At 36.8% G+C, this 19,056-nt stretch overlaps 1 protein-coding gene across 7 annotated transcripts in view; it reads right to left on the bottom strand.

Annotated features, from left to right (window-relative positions):
- USP48 (ubiquitin specific peptidase 48) overlaps positions 1 to 19,056 on the bottom strand; it is a 93,976-nt gene that overhangs the window by 37,685 nt on the left and 37,235 nt on the right. For 4 of the 7 annotated variants that reach the window (XM_045298736.1, XM_045298735.1, XM_045298733.1 and 1 more), the window contains exons 9-15: positions 14,936 to 15,115; positions 12,031 to 12,159; positions 9,971 to 10,120; positions 5,782 to 5,979; positions 4,401 to 4,515; positions 3,315 to 3,445; positions 1,214 to 1,285 (exon numbers count right to left, since the gene is read on the bottom strand). In XM_045298736.1, coding sequence (XP_045154671.1) covers positions 1,214 to 1,285; positions 3,315 to 3,445; positions 4,401 to 4,515; positions 5,782 to 5,979; positions 9,971 to 10,120; positions 12,031 to 12,159; positions 14,936 to 15,115 — 975 coding nt within the window. Of the gene's footprint in view, positions 1 to 1,213; positions 1,286 to 3,314; positions 3,446 to 4,400; positions 4,516 to 5,781; positions 5,980 to 9,712; positions 10,121 to 12,030; positions 12,160 to 14,935; positions 15,116 to 19,056 lie in introns of those variants that run through there. The other 3 variants (XM_045298734.1, XM_045298732.1, XR_006680890.1) reach the window with 2 other exon arrangements.

Below are 19,056 nucleotides of genomic sequence, written 5' to 3'. Positions count from 1 at the left end.
TAATATTAGCAATATATTAGCTAAAACTAATATTATTAAACGTTGGTATTCTAATTTCCTGGATTCAATTTTTCTAAGGATATAGATTAAGAAGGTGGAAATGGAGAAAATACAGTAAAAAGCCAGGAGACCTTCAGAGTGTTATGAAAATCATGACTCATATAGATGAGTCTCTTGCATGAGTGGAGCTTCAGTGTTAATGGAAAATGGAATAAACAAATAATGAATTTAGGGAGAGGGGAGAGGGGAAGGAGGGGAAAAATGAGGAGCTGATACTAAGGGCTCAAGTAGAACGCAAATGTTTTCAGAATGATGCGGGCAACAAATGTACAAATGTGCTTGACACACAATGGATGAATGGATGGCTTGTGACGAGTTGTATAAGCCCCCAATAAAATGACTTTAAAAAAAGATAACGAATTTTTTTCCATTAACTTTTTGAAGCCTCCCTTAAACATAAACCAATTAGGTAGGATTCAATAAGAATTTGGAATTTATTGCTCCAGGTACATAAGTATAAAGTTAAAGTATTCAATAAATTAGATTAGAACACATACAAAGCTCTATTCCAAATGCTCAAATTAGAAAAAGACAAATCATGGGGAGTAAATGAAATTCTGTTTCTCATATCCAGAAAGGCCCTCAATTTGACAAGTCATAAAAAGGTTATTTTTCAAGAATTTCCTCAGAAAACGGGAACTTTGTTTGGTATTCGAATTTGCTGTTATAACAAGTTGAGAAGAAAAAACATGAAGCATGACAACAGGTAGAAGAAGCTAACAGCTGAAAAGTATTAGGAAGCATTCAAACAAGAACAGTTCAGAAAACCACTGTTCCGCCACGGTTGCTCCAGAAGGCCTTAGACCAGTGGTTCTCAACCTGCAGGTCGCGACCCCTTTGGGGGATGAATGACACTTTCACAGGGGTCACCCGATTGATAACAGTAGCAAAATTGTAGTTATGAAGTAGCAACCCAAAAAATGTGATGGTTGGCCAGGGGTAGGGGGATGGGAGGGTGGGGGTTGGGTGTCACCACAACATGACAAAATGCATTAAAGGGTTGCAGCATTAGGAAGGTTGAGAACCACTGGGTTGACCACCACCCCCTAACAGAGAATGGGAATGTTGATGTGCAAAAAATATTGATGTGCAAAACTGAAAAACAAAAACAAACAAACAAAAAAAACCCCCCAAGTTTATATATCTAGCTTACCATGTGGACACAGAATATCTTCATTAAAATTTAATTCGTCTTCCTCTTCTTTTCTCTCTTCTTTTGATTCTTCTAATCAAAAGAAAAACAGATAATAATGTGCTGGCTATTGCATTTAAAGGTCAGAATAACAAAAACTTAATTCTGAATGACGCAACGTGAACAGCTTTCTGAAAACCACCCAAGTGATCCTGACACTGTTCTGAAAAGAGGGTCAAATCTCCTTTGCATTTAAAAGGGGGTAAAAACCCCTCCATTACAGCTTTATTTTTTAAAGAATCAGGTTATACAAGAAAATGTGCCCTTTTTTACTTGGGAAAAAACTCATTTACATATCAATCTATTAATTCTAGTCAGGGTATTCAGAATACTGTATCATAAGCCAAGTTAATCATTTATATGCCATGTCATTTCCGCCTACCTACTCCTTTGATGGGTTGAACAGAAAGTTTTAGAGGCTAATGAAATAAGAATTTAATCTTTAAGGTCAAACAAAATATATTAAGAACTTTTACTTTTCCCAGGCACTTTTCTCCTCCAGTAATTACTTTACCTACTTGTCTCCGCGGTGTCACTGCCCAAGTATACATGCACACCCAGATAATAGTTTTAAAGTATTACTATATATAACACAAATAAAAACATTTGATCATTTTAAAAATTGACTAGAAAAATGAGCAGCAGACATGACCAGATAACTACCCCTCCATACACACAGATAACTTCTCAAATATGTGAAGATGATCAATATCGATTATAATTTTGAAAATATAAACTTCAACACTGGTGAAGTCACTTTTCATCTATCAGACCAGTACAGACTGGTAGCACTGATGTAATCATTATTTTGACAACAACATGCAGAACTAACCACCCGAACAGAGTTTTGAAGGAAATTCACCAATGTGCATGTCGGTAGGTAGCAATTGCACATGAACACAAATCTCTGCTTTGCAATTTCTAGGAATTTATCTTTTAGAAATAATCTTTAAAAGCTGAAGTTTCTCTGTGCTTATGTAGTTATGACAAAAAGCTGAATTATAATACAATAAAATATGAAATGTAGCCATGAAATTAAAAGAATTGTATGTTTTGACAGGAGAAAGATACACAGCTATGCTTTATGTGAGCTTCATTTTATAAAAATGCCCGACAGTAATCATATCTGGTGAGAGGACTTTTTCTACTACACATACTTGTCCTGCTTTATGTTTTAAGAAAATACTTTAAGCTCAATTTGTTGTTGAGAACATAAAACACAGCAAAGCATTCAGCAAAATGAATATTTTATATGCATACATATATATTATATATACACACATTTATGTATCTTGGCTGCCAATATATGGATTAGAAAATTTAGTGAAATAATTGGCCTCGGGTCATTTTGCTGTATCTCTTAATTAATAAAACTAATCATGTTACTAATCTTGACTTTAAATCTAAAAATAATATTGATGCCTTTATTAAAGATATCTTTCTTATAAGCATTGGTGATAAAATTTAGTGGTTTACTGAACAAAATTTTCTATTTGAAAGTACAGCTTTGGACATCAGAAGAAATTTAGAAGCACATATAAACAAAAGGCTACCGAAAAACTGCCTCCCATGACTAAATATTAGAGGTACCTGCTTATTTACTCGATCAAGGCAGCTTTTAAAAGTGCTGCAAAAAATCTAAAACAAAAATAAGGGAAGTTAGAAGATACTATGCAATTTGCAGCAGACTTGCCTTTCTCAAGAATATTAGCCTGGAATGAGATAACAATTAATTATGCGAGTAATTGGCTAGAGAGAACCTGATCCCCAAAACATGCTAAATAATATAGTTATCTAAACATGCTAAGTTATATATAGTTCCACATGTGATTTGATGAGCTCTTGCTAAAATTTCAACAGTTTGAAAATCTGTTCTTTCTCTAAAGACTTAAAAGATTTTTTGGTATAATAAAAAATGTGTCTAAAATTACTATAGGAAAAGTAAATAAATAAAAATGAAATTACTATAGGGGTGAAAATTAAACTAAATGTGCAATAACAAATGCTGACTTTATCTTAACTTACAATCTTAAGCATCTAGATGCCAGTTTAGAGTCATTACCTTTAGTCACGGTGTTGCCATTCACTTTCCCGTTACTTTGATCCACATCACCATCTTGCTCATCGAGTTGCTCGAGTGCTAGTTGGCGCCAACTCCGTAAGGAGGACTTCCCCACCCAAAATGCATCATTGCTGTGAAGCACAGAAATTGTTACATTTGCAGAAAACCGTTTGTGATGTCTTCGTCCTTTCTTTCCTTGTAAAGGACACAACTAAAATGAACTATAAACATTCAAATCAACTGCTTGTGCATAGATTTTTTTTAAAAATCTGCTTCTGTATTGTGAGCAATTTTACTCCTTATTCTCAAAGGCTTTGTTTAGTTGAACTGTAGGTATTTTGTTTCTACCTTCGATCTTATCCTGACTCTGATGCCTCTTTTACATTCATACCAATCAGACCAACCAACCAGTTACTTTCACTGGATTCCATTCACAACTACATACAGGTGTATCTTTATGTGTGCAGATATGTCTATACACAAACATCTGTGGGATAACCAAAAATAGTAAACTAGATTACTCTAAGAATTTGGAAGATAAGGGCAATGAATGTACAAATGTGCTTTACACAATTGATATATGTATGGATTGTGATAGGAATTGTATGAGCCCCTAATAAAACGACTAAAAAAAAAAGAATTTGGAAGATATTCTCTTTAAAATTTAAATTAAACTCAATCTTAATAAATACCATTGTTCAAGATTCTATCGGTCAAAGGGCTTTTCTGACAAACACTTCACTGGGTACCCTTCGGTAACACAAGAGGACCCCCCCCCACCCCCGTGCCTGCCAGGATGTTCTCTAAGGTCGCAGTAATTCCACGCCAGAGCAGAAGCTCAGATTGTCCTTTGGTTTGGGGAAGATTCGGCTTCACATTTTCAGTCTCTCTCTGATGGACAGGACACAATCTCAAAGGCTGTCTGACTTAGCTTTATTTTTGCTGCAGTGGCAATCAATGTAAATTCATTTTTGATCTGGTTCTACAAAATCCACCATTCCTTTCCCCTCTTTCCCATAAATAAGTGACTTGGTTTTTGACTTTTTGAAAGTGCTTATCATAAACAGTACATATTATGAAACATACCCCTTTACAGTTGCTTTTAGCAGATTATTAACAGTTTTGTAATCTTCATTGAGTTGGTTCTTGAGACGTAGCACACGACAACGTTCCACTACACATTCCTTACACAGGGCTTTCACTGGAGTCATGAAGATGAAAGAAAATAATGTATTCACACACTGACTACCTTTTAGGAAAAAAAATGCTTGCTGCACTACAAATAAACACAATTAAACTTTAAACCAGTGATACAAAATTTTACAATACAGAAAATTGTGTATACCACCAAAACAATTTGGTGGTATACACAATTTTCTGTATTGTAATAGTTATTGAGATAGCAATAAAATGTTACAATATGCTAAATCGTCCATACCACAGAATATTATCAAATTGCAGAGTTTAGACACAAATTTTACAAGACTGAAACCAAGCAGGTGAGATGGAAGGGTCTCATGGTGTATCTGACAACCAAATGTGTAATAATAACTGTTTGACAACTTCTTGTGGGTATTGAATATTATAACACTTCAAAGCAAAGAACATTAAAGGAAAAGAAAACATCAAGGGTAAGATTTTAAAACATGAGTTCTAAGCATCATAAAATGTGGTTATCTGAAAGATCTTCCAATTTGAAGGTTACTTGTTCTGAACCAGAAAGAGATATTTAGCACACAAAACTTCGAATGTATACAGGGAAGGCTTGAATCATGCAGTTAAGTGGAACTTTTTATGTAATAAGTTGTACACAATCAAAGAGAAAAAATTCTGAATATAAGAAAGAAGAGAAGGTGGTGGTTATGCAGTTTTGTTTCGCTTCATCTGTGGACTAGAATGGGGCTGTGTTCCAGTTGCATGTTAAGATGGAGTACATTTTCAAGGTGGGCAGGAAGCCAGAGGCAAAGAGACATGGATGTGCACTACAGGGTTATGTAGAAAACGCTATGATGTCAAGCAGCGACTGTCCACTAAGCTAAGCAACAATCTACACATCTCACACTATTATCCATCGCCATGGCAGGGAGACAAATGACTTGTAAATAGCCAGGACCACGGTTCAAGTCTCAAGTCTCACTTTAAGTCATAGAAATGCAAACTTATTACTTTGAAGAGTCAGGATAACCTATACTCTTCTTAAAAGTGCTCCAATTCGACTATTTTTCTGAGAGAAAAAGACCTTTAATGTTCATGATCAGGATTTTTAAAAAAATAACATTATTAAATACACATGTGTAATATTGCTTAACTTCTCATTTACTGAGCCAATCCTTTTTGCAAAGAGTAACAAACATTTAGGCTAGTATATCTTGGAGCAAATAATCATAAAGCCCTGTTCATTAAAGCTCATATAAAAGGGACTTACTGCATTACTCTTTTTTAAACTAAGAAAACATCCCCAAGTTACCAGTTAGTCTTGGACCTCCTCCATATCGACTGTAGAAAATGTCAGCTGCATATTCGGATATTCTCTTCATGATCGAGATTTTGTCCGGATGTAACTTGTCATGGGAGCACAAGCAAGCATGATTATCAATAGGCTTGGTAGGTGTTGATTCATCCAACCACTTCTGCAACCACTCAAGAGAGACAAACTCATAGGGCTCTGGGGAAGGAAGCAACAGAAAAAGCCTATGTATTCTTACTGACTTCCCAACTAAGTGATATGCTCATTGTCCTCAAAAGGTGATGCAAACTCTGACAAAGTTACAGAATCAGAAGGAATCGTTGTGCTGGGAAGATGTGTGATGACTACAACACAAAGCTAGGATGAACTCCTCTTCTGAATTCAAGAATCTGTACATGATAAATACAAGACTGCACAGTGCCCTATGAGATTGGCCGGTATTATTAACCACATTCTACAAAAGAGGCATTCACAGAGAGAAGTGTCTTACTTGATAGCACAGCAGAGCTTTGATCAGGACACCCAAGTTTGCCAATTATAAGCCATGCTCCACATTAGCTCACAAATATAACCTCAACCACATTAAGCTTCACCAATATTATTTTCTTAAGAATATGATCTATATCTGAAGTTGAGACCTCAACCTGACTTCTCATTTTAAGCTATAAATTAACTTCATCCGCTACAATCACACCTCAAAGCACACTTCAACCACTAAATTTTTCATCTAAGATGATATATTGATATTAAAAATGGTATTTCATTCCCTGACCCTAATCAGTATTATAATCTGCTCTCATTGTTATTTATTTCAAGACAGAAACAATTTTAATCAGTTTCCAGGATGAAGCACTTGAAGCACACTAGAACTGAATTATCGATTTTGAAGTTGTGAAAATTAAAAGACAAACTGAATACCTTAAAATGAACATTTAATTCAAGGAAAAGGAGTTCCAGAGTTCCTAAATGCCAAAATTAAAGATAGAGGGACAGCTGTTGATTACTTACAAAGATCTCCAGTGAGTCCCAGCATAAAACATAGAAGAGAACACACAGAGGTTGAATTTATGTTTATGGTATGTACTACTACCAATGAGATCTGAAGGACATACTTCGACTCAAATCCCATTTTCACCAATTTAACACTCTCCTGCGACTACAGCTCTAGAAAACTAACTCCCAGTTTAGTGTAATACATTTCAATTTTCACAAATAAGAAATTTGGAATGGCTAGTCCCCTTATTTGCACTAAAACTGCACATCAGTGGGGATCCTTCCGATTAGTAAGTTCTAACATGGCTGCAGAGGAAGCGCGCAGAACTGCAAGTTGAGATCAAGGTCTAAACCAAGTTCTGCTACCAAGAAACTGAACTTGAGCAAGTCACTCAAACTCTATGTTTTGAGGCTTTGATTTGTAAAATGAAGGTAATAATACCTGCCTTCTACCTACCTCAGGGGGATGTTGCTGAGTGTAAAAGATAAGATATGTGAAGCATTTTGAGCTTTTTGGAAGAAAAGAGATATAGAAAAGTTAATTATACATTCACACAATATATAAAAGTGGAGACCATAAGATGCAGTACAAGTAACATGATGGTGGCTATTTTATGATATATATATATATATATATATATATATATATATAATGGCATGGTCAATTATACTCAATATACTTCCCAATTCTTTTTGTCATTTATTCAGTTTAATCTGCCAAGGATAGAGTATACAGGGTATCATAAGAACTGAACATTGTCAAAGAGAGCAAATTAAACTCTTAGTATACCTAACCTTTTCACAAATGTTGTCACATAAAATTTGTTCACTCTGAAGGCTATCAGGGGTGAGGGGTGAGGGTAGGGGAGAGACAGGACTGTGGCACACACAGCAACATCCAAGAATTCACTAGGGGGCTCAAGTGTCTCCTGCAGCATGGAAGAGATAAATGGAGAACAGTGTCTGCCATTGCTAACTGGAAACATAATCTGTAAGAATCCTGACTCTTACAAAGAAAGGAATTTAGGAATACTATATGTACAATGCACTGCTGGAATTTAGGGCAGCTACAGGCTTGCTATTAGTTGGCACTGACTTGGTGGCAGTGAGCATAAACCATACAATAGCATGGCTCAAAGATACTTAATTCAAGATAAAAATGTTTAACCTCATAATAGAATCCCACAAAAATTTTCCAACTGTAGCTTATTGTACTGGTTTTGAATAGTCTAATATGATTCCATGTAAGACAGAAAGATTAGAAAATCATAAGGTTTTACAGTAAGGAGAGGAAGGAATAGAGTAGAGACTGAGCTTAGATTTCTGATTCAATACAATCCACATCAACACTACAAGTTTTCCAGATTCCTATTTTCAATCAAAACCACTAAAAAAGTTGCATCAATCTCTACTAGGGTTTCTCTCTGAGAATAATGGTCCAGCACTTATCTTACAACTAGGAAAGAATTTACAGTTCAGCATCCAAGTAGTTCTATTTCTTCTCTAGAGAAAACCTTTTGTCAGTCTTTCAGTCTGTCGCCCTGCACTGATGACTGAGTAGACTGAGCACTGCTTTCCAGAGACATGTACAGCTACCACATCGAAGTGAGAACTCGGTCCAATCGGAGATCGTGATAAACAAGGTCAGAAATCCTTTGAGCATTTACCAGAAGAAAACATACTTGGAAATTTTCTATCGGAAAGCTATGTCTAGGACAAGCATTGCATCAACAACATTTGAAATGCTTTCTTATAAAAAATTTAAGCATATTTTTATTTCAATACAAAGGGCTAAACAGCTCGTGGCCCCAGTGAGGTTTACATTTTAAAATAAATGAACCTTGTTCAAATAAGTTCACAATCAAAATAAACTATAGAAGATGTCTAAAAAAGATTCCACTTGGTAGCCCAAAACCATGGTCATTAACTGAGATTTTATAACATTTTAGGACATCATCGACGTTCTACTACGTAAAAGTTTACTGTATATGGAAAAAACTGCCAAACTCATAATGTGTTAAGAATATAGTGAACATATAAACATGTTCTTAGGAATATAAGCGTCGGTTTTTATAGACTGGGAGAAAACGGCCAAGAGAAGCACAGTATGAACTTGACATATAACATCTTTAGATGATGTAATTCTGAAGATTGGTTTGGAACAGCTTTTCATTATAAACCAAGTTCCTCTGATTTGTCCAGTTACATAACACACTGAGGAGAATGTTCACAAAACACCTTTCTAAGTCCCAGTTCCTTTGAGCAAAGATTGAGCAATTTAGAGCTCATTACCAAATTAATTCCAGAAAAACTAGGTCAATTCAGTTCTTTAGGATGGTCTCGACCTTTGGGACTGTTAGAGTAACAGGTTACAATGAAAAGGCAAAACAAAATTACGATGCCATTTAGAGCTTGTAAAAGCTCTTCTTACGGATTTAGCAATTTATATTAATCTTCTGTTCACATATCCAGCAGCAAAGACAAAAGCCACAAGTATAATCATACTTGAGTATTCCTCTCTACCACCACCCTTGAGGAAACTGATAAAAAAGTTGATAAAATGACAAAGATTTGTACCAGTGGATTATCATCTTCACAGAGGTTTTGTTTCTGAGGCACTAAATTAATGTGAGTTAATATCTATAGTAAGGAGATGAGCTGGATTATGTAGGATAATTCTTAGGAAATTAGGAGTCAGCAGAAAATTTCCTTACTCTATCAAATACTTCGGATTAAATTTCAAATCAATCTACTAATAATATTTTAAAAATTGGTATTCGTAATAAAGACATGACTGTAAGGGCACAAAGAAAGATAACGGGCCATTTGTTTTCCAAGTAATCGAATCAGATTATGATTTAAGAACAAATTATCTCCCCAAACAGAAACATCTATAAGGGATGTCTATGAAGAATACTACTATATACAGAGTACTGACCTAAACTTTATAATGTGCTATTGTTTCCCATTTTTAAAAAGTGTATCATGGGGCAGGGGGCAGTGTATCACAATGAATGCTGTATGAAATGCTGCACATCAAACTGCTACTGATTTGCATTGCACCCCTAGAATGCATAAGCAGACGTTAGTGGGCTGTTAAGAAAGAATAGAAAAAAATATCTGTTCCCATACAGTTGTGACCATAAAAAAAAAAGACACTTAATGGCAACAGTGCTGCCCAGAATATCTTACAGACCAGCTCCAGCAGGTAACCTTTGGTACAGCTCCTTAACCTCTTCATGCTTTGCTTTTCCTTTATCCACACTTTGCTTACGCATCTCAGCCATTTCAATACACCACTCTTCAAATTTGGAATTATCCCGATCTACCAGCTCTTGAAGGAAAGCTATTCAAAACAGAAAGAGAAAAAATAATCTTGGTTTTCATTTTTGTACTATTTTTACTTTTTTAAAGTTTTATTGGCATGTAACTCACTATCATAGAATTCAACAGTTCCACCATATTAAAAAGATATGCACACTCATCACATTATCTCTGTATATCTACCGAGCCTCCACTTCATATACAGAAAAAAAAAAAATCATAACAGCAATAACAAAGTAAAACAGTGAAAACTTCAATCAAAAAGGAAACAGAAAATACTAAAACCTAGGTTAATTAAACTTGGTCAAAAGGGAGATCAAGTGATAATAAAGTGTTAAAACTGCATCTTCAAAAATCCACTTTCCAATGCACCCTGGATGAGAGCAAGGCTACTGACTGACATCACTGGTTCATGGTCCCGCGGGTTTCACCGGCGGCTTCATACATGTTATTTGCCTTTTTTTTTTTTTAAACTGAAACAACTTTAAGATGGGTCAAAAGGGAGATCAAATGATAATTATTGTAACCTAAGTACATCAGCCATAATCAACTTTGTAATTGCTCGCCGTCTAAAATCAAGCCTATTCACCCCCCTGGACTACGGCCAGAGGAAATTCACCAGAGGCGTAATCTGTGTGTGGACCCTGCAATCGATTTTGAGCTTCCACTGCCATCCATCTGCAAACCCAATGTTCACAAACGAGCTCTACGACCATTTCCTTCCTTCACGTTTGGATTTTATTATTTGGATCACACAAGCTGGTGTGTTTCTTCCATGAGGACTTGGTTAATGCTTAACTTACATGGCTGCCTGTTTGGAGAAAAGCTTTAAAAACTCCAGACACTATTTTTTCTGATAGCTAGGGGTCATCTAGTTTCTTCACCACACTTTGCTATAGCACCCACATATCTTTAGTGAACTCTTCATGAAGGTAAGAGTTAAGCAGGGCCATGTCATAAGAACGAATTGTTGGGGAAATCTTGGGGGTTTTTTGTATTTTATTTTATTTATTTATTTTAAATCATTTTATTGGGGGCTCATACAACTCCTGTCACAATCCATACATCCATGTCACACACATTTGTAAATTTGTTGCCATCATCATTTTCCCAACATTTTCTTTCTACTTGAGGTCTTGGTATCAGCTTTTCATTTTTCCCCTCCCTCCCTCATGAACCCTTGATAAGTTATAATTTTTTTTCATGTCTTACACTGACTGATGTTTCCCTTCACCCACTTTCTGTTGTCCATCCCCCTAGGAAAGGGTTATATGTAGATCATTGTGATCAGTTTCCCCTTTCTCCCTCCTGGTATTGCTACTCTCAATATTGGTCCTGAGGGGGAAGAATCTTGGTTTTCAAAGAAAACTATGCTAATCTCTAAATTACATTCAATGTTGTCTAAAACCTTGCTAGACAATTCCTGCTGTGGTCTTCTCTTCTCCCACGAGACCTCTACCCTGAAGGCTGGAGTCCAACTGAAAACAGCCAGGCAGCAGCACGAGGTGAGAGTCTAACGTGCACTCCACAGCGTCCAGGGCCACCCAGACTCCTCAAATGGTTGGAAAACACCACTCCAAAATTGAAGAGCACAGAACAGTACGGAGTGAAATTATGTCTCTCAGCTTGAGGTCAGTAAATATTCTTGCAGTCTTGTATTGTATATCCATCCCCAAATCCCAGCCTGTTTATAAGTAAGTGGCATAAATGCATGTAAGCGTTCTCTAAATAAAACAAAATTGATCTTTAGATGTATGTCTTACTGCTATGGCCCTTTTTATTATTATTGTTTACACAATAAGGCCAATTTATGATTAACATCTACTTTTACCAATGATGACTACATGAAATCAACTTATCAATAAAAGAAACCCACTCCCTGTTACTATGTTTTAAATTAAATGTCTGACAGAACTCCGACACCACGGTTACCTGGTACTTGAACAGATGCATTTGGCTTCTCCTGAGTTTGAAGTCTGTAAACCAACATATACGCATTTCGAGAGCAATGAGTTCCTTTGCCACACTTCGGTTTACGTGTCTGGGACTTGGAAGGTTCTGCTGAGGTAGAAAAATCAAAAGCTGATTAGACCAAAATGCTATAGTCTGTTCACTCTTTCCTAGGAGATAAGGAAGAGGAGAAGAGTGCAAAAAACCCACACAAAAAACTTTCTGAAAACGCTCTCTGATACTTTCCAGTAACTTCTAAACATTAAAAGGCCAGGCAAATTTGGTAAGCTTTTAAGATTTTTCAGGTGTTTAAAGTCTACTACCACATTTCATTTTTAAAAGACAGAAACCTTCATGAGGACAAATCTGGAACAAAGCACTATGAATTATTTTTACTGTTAGTTCTAAATTACAAAATAAATTGGGATAATGTAACTAGCCAAAGAAAATAGCATACTCAAAAAAGCATGGGGCGGGTGGGGGGTGGTGGTTAATGGGATATACTTATTTCATTTCTTGAAATAGGCTGTGTAAATATATATAGTATGTTTCCTTTTTAAAAAACATCCTTCCAGATTCTTATCCCTCAAACCTAACTAGTGGTTTGAGCAGCATGGGGGCGGGGGAGTATGATAAGTAAAACTGAAATGGACTTGGAGTCTTTAGTGACAAATTAATTCATGTCAAAGAAAAAGAAAATACCACATGCAGAAGAATGGAATAGAATTCTTTCTAGTGGGCAAATGGATTAGCCATGATCGTAATGAATTCAGTACCAAATAGAAAACATTATTAAGCATTTCAGATCACAAGTATACCAAGACAGTGATCTTCACACTGGGTGTGAGTATCCCAGAATAATGTTCCAAATGTATAAGGTCATGGACCATTCTGATGAGGAAATCAATGACCAGATCTTCAATTCAATATTAATTCTCTAAATTGATTTGAAATGAATTTAATTATATGGTGATATCCTCCTTTCCTTTCATAACCACCTGTCTTTTTACAAAGGAAAGATCTGGAACATTTGTAAAAGGTTGAACAACCAAATGCAAGTCAGTTCATTTAAAAACATCAACTGACAATACAGTATTATAGTTTAAGTTTATAGAGTACTATACATATTTTGGTATATAACTAAGAATTGACACTGCTATTAATAATTCCTTTTTTCTCACCTACAACATATGTAAGCAAATTTCCTCAGTGCTTTCTCTATTAAAAAACAAAACACAGGAATAGAGCAATGCGAACACTTGACTTACTCTAGCATTAATTTACGTACATGAATTAACAAAAATAGTCTCGTCCATTGTATTAAAGTATATTCACAGTAAAAATTTTCCTTTGTACTTCACATACTAAAATTTACACTTAAAAATATAGAAATGTATAATTTAGAAGTATCACATAAGTGGCTAATTATATAGTGATATTTATAATAAAAAAAAAACATTTAGTTCTGAACCTTCCCCACACAATTTAGAGTTTTATATTCACAAAAAAACCATAATATAACCCATTAACTACAATTCTATAGGGTGAGTTAACAGAAACACTAGCATAAGAAAAAATGAAAAAAGATCCTACTAGAAAAGAAGTGTATACCACTGAAAAGGATTAAATATTATTTAGCTATTTAATTTTATTTAAATACTTTTGAAAAATGTCAGTTTCAATATTTATAATATGCTAGAAATTACATTATTTTTGGTTACTTAAATTTATAACAAAAACATTTGACTTCATTAAAAAAATGTGCAAGATATAAAATTGTCCGATATTCTGATAGCAAATGCACAAGTGAGAAAATTTGAAGAACACTGTTACACAAAATTAAACTATCAGGAACTTGTACAAAGAGTGGGTTATTAATTTCTCACTGAAACATATTACAAGTTAAAGCATTTATTCATTACCCCATACAAAGATGGACAATTTAAAGCTACATCCTTATTTTGGACTTGCTACACAAGTCAAAAATACAAGCAAATGTTAAAAATTTGATTATCAGGAGAAAAAGATTATAGAAAGTCTAAAAACAAGTTAATAAGATTAAAAAATATAAAAATTCCTCTAAACTACAGGAAGAATTACAACACAGAACTCATCCATAACCTTGAGGCGAGCCCGCAGTGCCACATTCCTCCCTGTGCTGCCGGCTGTAGCAGCAAAGTGACTGGCGGCTCTGATCTAGTAAGAGCGGTGGTAGGAGGCCACATCTCTTCTCATGCCTTCCCTTCTCTTCAGACCCAGCCCCCACCGCACCTCAAAATGACATACAGGAGAAGACTGAGGAAAAGTTCAGCTGAGACAGCTCTGACTAGATTTATCCATCCTTTGAGGGGAATAAAAGGCTATTTTGGCACCAGATAACAAAGGTGAGTGATGACAGCTGCACTGTAGGATACTATCCATTTCAGGAAATAGTTTCTATGGCAGATCTCACTGCTGCAAAACAGCGGGCAGCTCCCCACAGATGCATACACTCCAGGGAAGGGGTGATCGATGTAACAGGTAAGACAAGGCATTGGCCTCAGAGTGGTTTCAATGCTATCTATATTTATTTGCCAAAAGTAAATGTCCTGACCCAGAGACAAGGACTATGAATCCTATTAGAGTAAGCCCCCATGAGTCATCATTTTCAGCTTCGTCCTCCCCTTACCCCAATTACCCTGGTAATTGAAAGTGAGTCGGCCCCAGCCTTCTGTGCTCTTGTCAATCGGCCATTATTAACAAAAGATGGGCAGACACGTTCTGTGTTTGAGAAATGCAAAAATCCTTCAAAATAGTAACAACCTTGGGCCATAATGATGTATGACAAAGATTTCTGGTTTAAAAGAAGTTATATTTTAAAAGGGCACTCACAACTTAAAGGTTTTACCTAGATCTTCCTCAATCCCTAGTTGCAATTTCTTTCCCTCCATCTTTTCTATGTCTTCGTCATTAAACTTGTACCATTCTCCAGACTGTGGGTCTTTCACGTGGGCAATGTAGTGGCCAGAATAAGCACTCACTCCTCTGTGTATGAGGACTGCACTGAGTTCATACACATAGCCCCCACCTGGAAAAGAAAAACTATATTTTTAATTGGGAATCAATATATATCATTCCATAGTTCAATCACATCAAGCATTGAACAATGAATAAAATAACAAAAAAAAGTGTTAACTGCTACTGCAATCAGTTTCCAAACATTATTTTCCTTCCTAGTCTCCTTGACACCGGCTCTCTTTTATGCCCCCCACCCACCCACCACTGTACCTACCCTGACTCTCAAAACCCCTATTCTACTTGCTGTCCTTATAGATTCATCAATCCTGGGTTTCATATACCAAAGAACAGAAAAACATGTAACCCAAGTTCAAGATGGTGACACACACCCCCACCCCGCCAGTGACATAACACATCTGAGATAAACCCCAATATGAACAAAACAAAACAAGACAGAAAATGCTGAAAACCAGGTCAGGTCCAGCCCTATAAAATGCGTGATGTTATGGTTTAAATGTTCATTTCTGTAGAAGGAAATTGCTATGAACATTGTTGTATTTTATCGTTTAGTCATTTGAATGACTTTTAAGTTCTTACCTGTAGCTCTCTTTCAAGGAGTCCTGGTGGCACAGTACTTATTAGATGGTCTGCCTAATCATAAGGTCAACAGTTGTTAACAGTTGTTAACCACCAGCTGCTTCGAGAGCATTTTATAGGGCATCAAAGGGCTTTTAACCGTTAGAATTGGGTTTATCCCTTTGCTATTCTGCAGTCATCTCTCCAATGTACTCTACTTAGTAACCACTCTCCTCCCATCCCTCTATTATGGACAGAGGGAGTTTAACAGAGACTTATTTCCTGTGTAGTTCCCACAAATGTAACTTGGGCTCCCACTGTCATCCACAGCCTTCTGCAAATCCTATCTAACCTCATAGTGACACTAAAGGACAGGGTAGAACTGCTGTAGGGTTCCAAAGCTGTGATCGATAGGGCAACAGACAGCCATATCTTTCTCCTGCAGTACAGTTGGTGGATTTGAACCGCCAGTCTGTTGGTTAGCAGCAAAGTACTTTAACCACTATGTGGGCAACCAAAAAAAATCAAAACAACAACCCCATGAATGAGTGGATGAGTCAATTACAGCAACCCCACTGGATATAAAAGAATTGCCCCTTTGGGTTTTCAAGGCTATAAAATCCCTATGGGAGCAAAAGGTCTCATTGTTCTCCATTGGAGCACCTGGTGGGTTGGAAACCAAACCAAACACTGTCATTAAGTTAATGCCGACTCATCCACCCTATAGGGCAGGGTAGAACCACCCAGGTGAATTTCTGGGACCGTAACTCTTTATGGAAGTAGAAAGTCCTGGTTCTTTCGCTCTCGAAGCAGCTGGTGGTTAACAACTGTTAACAACTGTTGACCTTATGATTAGGCAGACCATCTAATAAGTACTGTGCCACCAGGACTCCTTGAAAGAGAGCTGCAGGTAAGAACTTAAAAGTCATTCAAATGACTAAACGATAAAATACAACAATGTTCATAGCAATTTCCTTCTACAGAAATGAACATTTAAACCATAACATCACGCATTTTATAGGTTAAATACATATTTAACATGTTCTTCCCATCATATATTTTAAAGGCTTTGTATAAGGCCTATTCTTTTGTAAGCTGCCTCTACCACCTTACTGCATTGAAAAGAGTTTATAAAATAACTTCTACATCCAAGACTCACGCTATACACAAAATAATATTTAAAATGGATCAAGGACCTATGTGTGCCTGCCAACAGTAACATAAAATTCTTAAAAGAAAACGCAGGAGTACAGTAGTTGTGGGAGAATAATAAATTAGCAGATATAATACCAAATGCTCAAAAGCAAAAGTCAAAATATCACAGACGAGACCCCATAGAAATTAAATATTTTTGTACAAAGGAATTGTTTTAAATTAAATTTTATTGGGGGCTTGTATGTTTGTTGCCCTCATCTTTATCAAAACATTTGCTTTCCACTTAAGCCCTTGGTATCAGCTCATTTTTTTTTCACCTCCCTTCCCGCTCCCCTCTCCCTCATGAACCCTTGATAATTTATAAATTATTATTTTGTCATATCTTACACTGTTCGATGTCTCCCTTCACCCACTTTTCTGTTGTCCGTCCCCCAGGTAGGTTATATGTAGATCCTTGTAATCGGTTCCCCCTTTCTACTCCACCTTCCTGCCACCCTCCAGGTATTACACTCTCACCACTGGTCCTGTAGGGGTCATCTGTCCTGCATTCCCTGTGTTTCCAGTTCCTATCTGTACCAGTGTACATCCTTTGGTCTAGCTAGATTTGTAAGGTAAAATTGGGATCACGATAGTGGGGGAAGGAAGCATTTAACAACTAGAGGAAAGTTGTATGTTTCATCATTGCAACCCTGCGCCCTGGCTGCCTCGTCTCCTCCCTGTGACCCTTCTGTTAGGGGGTGTTCAGTTGCCTGCAGATGGGCTTTGGGTCTCCACTCTGCACTCCCCCTCATTTACAATGATATGACATTTTGTTCTTTGATGCCTGACACCTGATCCCTTCAACACCTCGTGGTCACACAGGCTGGTGTCCTTCTTCCATGTGGGCTTTGTTGCTTCTGAGCTAGATGGCCGCTTGTTTATCTTCAAGCCTTTAAGACCCCAGATGCTGTATCTTTTGATAGCCGGGCATCATCAGCTTTTTTCATCACATTTGCTTATGCACACATTTGTCTTCAGTCATCTTGTCAGGAAGGTAGCATCATGGAACGCCAATTTCATAGAACAAAGTGTTCTTGCATTGAGTAAGTACTTGAGTGGAAGTCCAATGTCCATCTGCTGCCTTAATACTAAACCTATAAATATATGCACGTAGATCTATTTCTCCACCATCCTATATAAATATATTTACATATGTACATGCCTGTATTTAGACCTCTATAAATACCCTTTGCCTCCTAGTTCTTTCCTCTATTTCCTTTTACTTTCCTCTTGTCCCACTATCATGGGACAAGAGAAAAGAAAAATGGGGGAAAAAAGCGGGGGCGGGGGCACAGAGAAAAGGCTACTGTATAAAAACACTCTAGGAGTGAGGTCCAGGGAGTATGGCAGGGGCCAGACCAAATCCAGGGGTACATAAGGTAGCCAACTAAAAAGGAGAGGAGCAGGGGAAAGGGAAAAATATATATAGAGAGGGAGATGTGTGGCAGGAGAATTGGGCACTGACCCGCCCAAGGGAAGGGTACGGTTTGTGTCTCCACAGGGAAATAGGGACCAGACTTAAATCCGGTGTTCCGGGATGTGAATGCATCAAAGGACTTTCATCAACCAAAAGACAACAAACAGACTGGGAGAAAAATTATAAAAATTATGTGCCAGATAAGGAGCTAATATCCAAAATATATAAACAACTTCTACCACTTAACAAAAAAAAGAAAAAAAAACCAGAAAGATAAGCAACTGGAACAGATGATATTCAAATGGAAAACAAGCCCACAAAAAGATGCTCATCATCTTTAGACAGAAACGGACTCATGGCAACCCTCTAGGGCAGGGCCAAACTACCCACTGTGGATTTCCAAGACTGTACGTCTGTATGGGAAATGAAAAAATCTGAACATAAAGTGTTGGCTAAGTTATGGGGAAAGTGGAACCATCCTTCATTGCTAATAGGAATGTAAAATGAAGCTGCCATTGTGGGAACGTTTTGCAGTTCCTCAAAATAGCTGAACTATCAGATGACCCAGGCAACCCAATCCTAGGTATGTATACCATCCCCCCACCCCTCAAAAGTGAAGACAGGAAGAAAATAGAAACATGTACATCAATGAATGCTCACGAAGGCACTTTTCTTATCAGCTAAAAGATGCAAAGAAGCAAAATGTCATCAACAGGTGACTAAACAAGCAGCCGAACAATGTAATATTATACAGCCAAGAAAAGAGAACCAATGTTCTTATGCATGCTACAACAGGGATGAATCTTGAATACACTATGCTAAGT

Source organism: Echinops telfairi, unplaced genomic scaffold, assembly GCF_000313985.2.
Source record: "Echinops telfairi isolate 266 unplaced genomic scaffold, ASM31398v2 ScPeMD7_7457;HRSCAF=8495, whole genome shotgun sequence".
NCBI classification, from domain to species: Eukaryota; Metazoa; Chordata; class Mammalia; order Afrosoricida; family Tenrecidae; genus Echinops; species Echinops telfairi.
Note: the sequence above shows the minus strand (reverse complement) of the source record. Positions and strands in the feature narration are given on the sequence as shown.